The 8,262-nt window shown below is 41.5% G+C and overlaps 1 protein-coding gene across 4 annotated transcripts in view; it reads right to left on the bottom strand.

Moving 5' to 3' along the window:
• Nucleotides 1-6,720: 6,720 nt before the first annotated feature.
• The window catches only part of colgalt2b (collagen beta(1-O)galactosyltransferase 2b), a 32,656-nt gene continuing 31,114 nt past the window's right edge, over nucleotides 6,721-8,262 (bottom strand). For all 4 annotated transcript variants that reach the window (XM_028587466.1, XM_028587465.1, XM_028587468.1 and 1 more), the window contains one exon: nucleotides 6,721-7,893. In XM_028587466.1, coding sequence (XP_028443267.1) covers nucleotides 7,620-7,893 — 274 coding nt within the window. In that variant the 3' untranslated portion in view covers nucleotides 6,721-7,619. The remainder of the gene's footprint in view (nucleotides 7,894-8,262) is intronic.

Here is an 8,262-nt window from a genome sequence, read left to right as displayed (position 1 = left end):
CCTCCTTCCTCCATTTCCTCTCTCTGTTGTTATGAGCTCCTTTTCTAGAAGACCTCAATCATTTCACTTCACTGCACTTTACCCCAGTTTGGTGGGTCATCACTGGACTGATGCCAAAGCTCTTTTAACAGTTATAGATATGAGGGATTGAACATGGATAACAGCCAGAACATGAATTCATTCCTTTCTATTTATTGCACCCACACATTGATCTTCACCTTTCAGAATAATTTGTTTTCATTGTTCAGTAAAATATAAGTTCAAGAATTCACTTTTCTTGCTTTTCTTCTCTGCCTCAGTCAGAGTGTGCTGACACAGTCCCAGTGAGGCCAGCACCAGTTTACACAGCTGGGAAGGTAAGGCTCTCTAAACTCTGACAACACACACACACACACACACACACACACACACACACACACACACACACACACACACACACACACACACACACACACACACACACACACACACACACACACACACACACGATCCCCTCAGTCTGGGTCAACACAAACAAAACCTCTCTCTTGCTCTCAGTTTCTCACACAAACAGTGGCCCACGAGAGGAGGCGTCTCTATTGGACGCAATAGTAATTACTTTATGACTGAGTAGACTCTTTAAAAAAACATATTGGTAGAAGATGTATGTATGTATACTTTCAAAGTACAGTAAAATACAGTCAGTGTTTTGTTATTATTTTTACTAATGCACTAATTGTGCAAGCATAATTTTATTGTTGTAGCTGGTTGAGGTGCACCTAATTCTAAGTACTTTATATATTGGCTCATTTAATTTATAAAAAAAACTAGCTATAGCTATCAGATAAATGTAGAGGAGTAAAAAGTACAATATCTCTGAAATATGGTAAAGTAGAAGTATAAGGTAATATAAAATGGAAATACTCAAGTAAAGTATAAGTAAGAGTATTACAATCTTACTTCAGTGCAGTACTGGAGTAAATGTACTTAATTTATTAGATGCTAAATTATGGCATAATTTCTCAATTTATACAAATGATAACATTTTCCCATAAAATTTAGCTTTTTCTTTTATATGATGACACACCACAGATGCTGTAGTTGAGCTTTCATTTCAACTCCACACTGCTCTCTGCTGGTGACCATAGGAACACAACACACACACAATAAGCTAAAAAAAATGCATTTCTTAATTTTGTCTTCTTGCTTACACCTTGTTAAGGAGGATTAGCGTGACGTAAACCCAAAAATCACATCAGATTAACAGATTCTTTATATTAACATTAATCTCCTGTGAGTATTGATGCAGCCAGGGCCTTTTATGCACTGACATTTAGAATTTACATGTACTATTTTTGCACACCCCCCTTCAGTAATAAGATCATCAGTTAAGATGTGCGTATGTAAATAAATTAACTGATAAAACATCCTTTTTCTAAACTATGAAGAGCCTTCTCACATCAGTGCACAAGCGCTAAAAAAAAGTAGGTCTGATCTATTTCAGTCCATTTGCATCGCAAATAATGCACGCCCTAACAGTGGCAAGCTGGTTTGCGAGACGATTAACGTGACAGGGAGGCAGAACATATCTTTTATCCTACATAAACAATCTGTAACTGTATTCTTGAACTTTCTGTTTACGTCTCTTAAAGGGGTGATAGAATGATTATATAGGGTATTTCACACTGTTCCTTATGGTCTCCTAATGGGCTATGTAACATTAGTTGGGCTGAAAATGGCCTGGTTGATATTTTATTGGCATCCCTGTGTTTTGGCCCTATTTATAACAAGAGTTTTTCTTCCAAATATGGTATGGTCATGAATATTTAGATGAGCTGCGCGCTGCTTGGTTGAGCCTTATCCCTGTACACACACGTAGAGACGCGCGCTGATTGGTTGAGCGAATCGCCATACACACGCATTAGAGGTCGCGTGCTGATTGGTTGAGCGAATCCCCAATACACACACATTAGAAACGCGACAGAATCTCATATTCCAGACACTGCAATGTTTCCTTACCAAATTCACTTCTGAGACTTTTTTATGCGAGAAATCAACTATATAAAGCTCAAATATGGGCCGTTTTACGAAAATGGATGGCTAATTGCAAATTTGGTAAAACTGTGTGTCTGAGTTCAGCTGCCTGTGTTGCTGCCTCGCCGCCCGGCCTGCCTTCCTCCACAGACCCCGGCCTGCTGTGAGCTCGATTGAGCTCCGGCATGGCTGCTGCAGCCCACAGCACTCCATACCTGCGCAAAGTCACCATTTGGGCTAATGGACTACTACCAAATGCCGCTGCCCTGACAGAGCTCCAGGGACTGCTAGCTAAATGGCCCGTGTGTGAGAGCGCGGTCAGCGATCTTGTTACACCAGCAATCTCTTCCCACATGTTACACACATGTCACGCCACTTATACAACATATACCTAAATGTCTTATAAAGCTAACAACGGTGTCCAATTTCAAGTTAATGAATATTTGTGAGCTGTAAGGGTTTCGTTAGCTGCGACTGTCCCTTCAATCCTAGCTGTATGTATCTACAAATCACGGATAGTTAGCTTCATTTTTGGCGTAATTTGAGTATATTTACAGTTTGAATTTCGTCACGCCACATATACATCATCTAACTAAATGTCTTATAAAGCTAACAACCGTGTCCGATTTCAAGTTAATGAATTTTTGTGAATTCCAGAGGAATTCTAAGAGGAGGCTAGCTAGCTCTCATTGATAGAGCTACATCCAGCCGCAGGCTCTATCAATGAGACTCACGGACAAGCGGCGTTTATTTCCCCAATCGTTTGTTTAAATAACTCAACACATTATAATTACACACATTAAAAGAGTAACTGGAACCTGTGGTAAAAGAATGCTGGCGTAACAAGCTCGCTGACAGCACTTTCACTCACATACACCGGGCATTTAGCTAGCAGGAAGAGGGGAGTTGCAGGCCCTGGAGCTCTGTCAGCGCAGCATCGTTTGGTCCATTAACCCCAAAACGGTGACTTTGCGCGGGTATGAAGTGCTGTGGGCTGCCAGCTGTAACTGAAGTCTGACACACAGTCGGACAAAATTTGCAATTAGACATCAATTTTCGTAAAACGGCCCATATTTGACCTCTACATAGTTGATTTCTCGCATAAAAAAGTCTCAGAAGTGAATTTAATGGTAAAATAGCATATGAACAATGTATACAATTTCTGAGATCTGCTCGACCTAGATTCAGAAGACTAACTGATCTCAGGTCAGTTGTGTAGCCTATGCAAATGTGGGGGCGTGACAAACAGACTAGAGCCAAATGAGGAGGAGCCGCAATAGTTGACGTCAACTATGGGGCTTGTTGAGATTCGCCCGTTTTCAAATAGTGAGATTTGCAGAGAAAAGAGGTGTCAATGGGATTTAGAGGTTCTATGCATGTCATAGTTACCTACTAAACTGTCATTATTCAACTATGACAAGGTAAAATCAGTTTTGCATTCTATCACCCCTTTAAAATATTCAAATAAAACAGGGTCTCTCTCTCTCTCTCTCTCTCTCACCTGGATTACAACCAGTCCATTTGTATTTGTATTCTGTGATGTGAAAGCAGCAGGACAGCAGGTAGATGCTGCTCTGTATTAACTGGCATTTTGGATCCTGCACTGTGTAAATCTGGCTCCGAAAACTCTGTGAATCAAACTCTGCTGCTTTCTGGTTTTACACGGAATACTGTGATTCATTAGATTGTATGACATGTTTAGGGATTTTAGCTTTGTCAACATGGCAAAGTGCATGCTGTATGTTCAGTAGTAGATAGATGTTACCAAAAACTTTAACCCCATTAAAGATTTTTTTTATGAGACAAATGTGATCTGTGAATTAGGTTTATATACACTCAACAAAATTATAGGCGCAACACTTTTGTTTTTGCCCCCATTTTTTATGAGCTGAACTCAAAGATCTAAGACTTTTTCTATGTACACAAAAGAACTATTTCTCTCAAATATTGTTCACAAATCTGTCTAAATCTGTGTTAGTGAGCGCTTCTCCTTTGCCGTGAAAATCCATCCACCTCACAGGTGTGGCATATAAAGATGCTGATTAGACAGCATGATTATTGCACAGGTGTTCCTTAGGCTGGCCACAATAAAAGGCCTCTCTAAAAAAATGTGCAGTTTTGTCACACAGCACAATGCCACAGATGTCGCAAGTTTTGAGGGAGTGTGCAATTGGCATGCTGACTGCAGGAATGTCCCGCAGAGCTGTTGCCCGTGAACTGAATGTTCATTTCTCTACCATAAGCCGTCTCCAAAGGTGTTTCAGAGAATTTGGCAGTACATCCAACTGGCCTCACAACCGCAGACCACGTGTAACCACACCAGCCGAGAACCTCAATATCCAGCATCTTCACCTCCAAGATCGTCTGAGACCAGCCACCCGGACAGCTGCTGCAAATCGGTTTGCATAACCAAAGAATTTCTGCACAAACTGTAAGAAATCATCTTAGGGAAGCTCATCTGCATGGTCGACGTCCTCATTGGGATCTCGACCCGACTGCAGTTCTTCGTCGTAACTGACTTGAGTGTGCAAATGCTCACATTCGATTGCGTCTGGCACTTTGGAGAAGTGTTCTCTTCACGGATGAATCCCGGTTTACACTGTACAGGGCAGATGGCAGACAGCGTGTAGGGCTTCATGTGGGTGAGAGGTTTGCTGATGTCAACGTTGTGGATCGAGTGGCCCATGGTGGCTGTGGGGTTACGGTATGGGCAGGCGTATGTTATGGACAACGAACACAGGTTCATTTTATTGATACCGTGACAAGATCCTGAGGCCCATTGTTGTGCCATTCATCCACGACTATCACCTCATGTTGCAGCATGATAATGCACGGCCCCATGTTGCAATAATCTGTACACAATTCCTGGAAGCTGAAAACATCCCAGTTCTTGCATGGCCAGCATACTCACTGGACATGTCACCCATTGAGCATGTTTGGGATGCTCTGGATCGGCGTATACGACCGCGTGTTCCAGGTCCTGCCAATTTCCAGCAACTTATTTTTTTTGGTTAAAACTGCACATTTTAGATTGGCCTTTTAATGTGGCCAGCCTAAGGAACACCTGTGCAATAATCATGCTGTCTAATCAGAATCTTGATATGCCACACCGGTGAGGTGGATGGATTTTCTCGGCAAAGGAGAAGTGCTCACTAACAGATTTAGACAGATTTGTGAACAATATTTGAGAGAAATAGTTCTTTTGTGTATGTAGAAAAAGTGTTAGATCTTTGAGTTCAGCTTATAAAAAATGGGGGCAAAAACAAAAGTGTTGCGATTATAATTTTATTGAGTATAAATAAAATTGGCTTGACTTGACCCCATATAACTGAGACAGTCACACATTTTGATAGATTCCAGGTAAGTGTTTCTCTCCAACTCCTGACATTAGGTTATTGTAAGTGTTAGATACTGTGGGTCAATATTTCCTCTTTAGCACTCCTAATGCAAACCTACAGTAATTACACAATTTCCAAGATATAATATATTATATGATTTTATTGGCACATTACGGTAAAGTCTGATAATAGTAATTCTATTATATAGGACAACATTTCTCTTACCTGAGTGCAGGATCCCTCCATAAAACAGACAGCAGAAAAAAAGGAAAGAGGAGGGAAACATGTGACTTCTAAATGAAAGTATGTACACTATAGCATGTGTGTAATGTAAATATGTTAAATTATCTATTACATTATATAACAGTGAATCATACTGTAATATGTGCTATCATGTATACTATTATATGATGTGTATTGTCTCATAAAGCAAAAGCTGTACAATCCAGTTTTCATTCCCCTCATGAGCAGCAGATGGCAGCGTAATCCCTCTCTTTTGGCATTTTCAGCATCTTACTGTAAAGGGAATTTGCCTGAGAGAACAAACCTGCAAATGAAAAACGTCTAACTTGCTAATAGTTATATTAGGTGAGGTCTGGTCAGTGTTGCATGAAGCAGGGGTGGTATTGGTGTGACGTTTTGATCTGGTCAAACAGGTTCTGTGTCACATCTCAACCCAACTGCAGGATATTAATATTTAAATAGATCTTTGTGCTCAATTGTCCTCTTCACCCTTCCTCCATTTCTCTCTCTCAACCACTTCCACTCCACATCACCTATAACCTCCACCACCACCAGCTCCAACGTACCCCAGCTCCCCCCTCTACATCAGATCCCACAGCAGACAGGAACTATAAAACACTGAGCAGAATTCCACTCAGCCAGTGAACAGTAGGAGCCAACACACCCACTGAGTGACCTCTACGTGATCAACGTTCAAACCTCAAATTTATTGGAGGTTGCAGCTCCTTTCATGTTTTACCACCATTTCGTGAAATGCATCGTGCCACGATGCTTATTTTCAGGAGTTTGCAGGAAAAGTCTGTCTTCCATTATAGGGGATATCAGGTCGTGTGAACAGTTGCAGAAAAGTCAAGCTTGCTATTCAACCGATTAAACAATAATATACAATACTTAATGAAAGCTCTTTTCCTGTCCCACAAAGATAAAGAGAGCAATGTGTTTTTTGTTGTTTTCGTGTCATGGTTTTCAAATCTTTTTTTTCCCCATTTGCTTCCGTCTCGAAACTCTCTGCAATGCCATTAATCCAATAATAATCCAAAATACTGTAAGAAGATAAGGTTAACATGTGTTTATGCTGCAGAGTGAGTAAAAACACAGAAACAAGGAAGTTGTTTTATTGCTTCAGCCGACAACTGAACGAAGAACAGCCTGTGTTCAGGACATGAATAATCCAGTTTATCCAAAATATATTCAAAGCAGGGGTCTGCATTTATACTATTATACATCCTGCAGGCAATGTGTAATGTATGACTGAGGTCTGAAATGCTAACTAGCAGCCGGACCAGCCCGCTGTGCAAGTGAGATATCTGTAATGACAGAAACACTGAGCCTAATAACATCCATTACTGCCCTGCTGCTTGGCGAAGAAGGGCTGTACTCTCTCTCTCTCTCTGTGTGTGTGTGTGTGTGTGACATCATCAGAGGCAGTGACACTCTTGGGTACAGTATGTCAGCCTCCCTCCTCCCACACATGTTCAGTTCTGTAAGCATTCAGTTTCACGTGCACACTTTGGAGCTGTTTTCAGACAACTTTAAGATTCCTTTATTCTTTGGCTGCCCATTTAAAAAATCACATCTGTTCTTTTTAAATAACAATCTTCTTAAACAACATTAAAAATTGATTTGTGTGAATATTTTTTTTTTCACGTCCTGCAACTGATGTTAGCTGTCTTCCATGTGTTGCTTAAGTTTTCTCGGGCCATAACTGTCTCCACATGCCCAGAGGAGGCACATGGGGAATAAATAAAGCTTTTGTCAAAGGCGTGCTAGCCCTCGTCCCAGATTCTCCTCTTCTTCCTCTCCTTTAGTGTCCCTCTTCATCAGGCAGCAGAGTAGACTGACATCCTAACTCTGCTTTCACACCAGTGTGTGTGTGTGTGTGTGTGTGTGTGTGTGTGTGTGTGTGTGTACGGTATGTCAGCTTGTAGTTCAAGTGTCTTTTCAAGTGTGTGTACACATGACATTCACTGTGTGTACATGGCATAATAAACACAAGTCTTTCTCTCAGAGTCTCAGGTCTCTGTATCAGAGTTCGTCCCGCGAGGCTCGAGCTGCAGGAGGCGGCGAGTCTCCAGTGACGCTGTTCTGTGCCACGGGGCGGATGCTGTCCTGTTGGGCCGTCTTGCGGGCGTGCTGCCGGTCCCAGTCTGTGGCCACGGCCTCGTCGTCCCAGATGGTGGAGGTCTCCGTGTCGCTGATGTAGCCCGGCTCTCCGGTGTAGTGGGTGGGATAGATGAGCAGCGGCTCCACGGAGAAGGCCTTCAGGTCCCGCAGCTCAAAGTGAGACATGAACTCCGTGCTGAGGAGAATAAGGGACAGATGGGGGAGATGGAAAGCGAGACAAAGAAGAGATGTGTTGGACACTGGAAGAAATTTGATGTTGATTATGACAGCAAGTATTGATTATTCTCATTATCAAAGAACCTCTTGATTATTTCATTTCAACCATAAAATGTTAGAAAAACGACTATAACAATTTCCCAGAGCCCAAGAAGATGACTATGCTTTCCAATGAGGTACAAAACCCAAGGTATTAAGTCTACAATATAGAATAATAGAAAAGGATCAAATCCTCACATTTGGGAAACTGGAAACAGTGAATTTAAGGCAATTTTGTTTAATAAATAACAATCTTACTGTACGTCAAGGGATTGTCCATCCATAGCAA

This window comes from Perca flavescens, chromosome 9 (assembly GCF_004354835.1).
Source record: "Perca flavescens isolate YP-PL-M2 chromosome 9, PFLA_1.0, whole genome shotgun sequence".
Lineage (NCBI taxonomy): Eukaryota > Metazoa > Chordata > Actinopteri > Perciformes > Percidae > Perca > Perca flavescens.
Note: the sequence above shows the minus strand (reverse complement) of the source record. Positions and strands in the feature narration are given on the sequence as shown.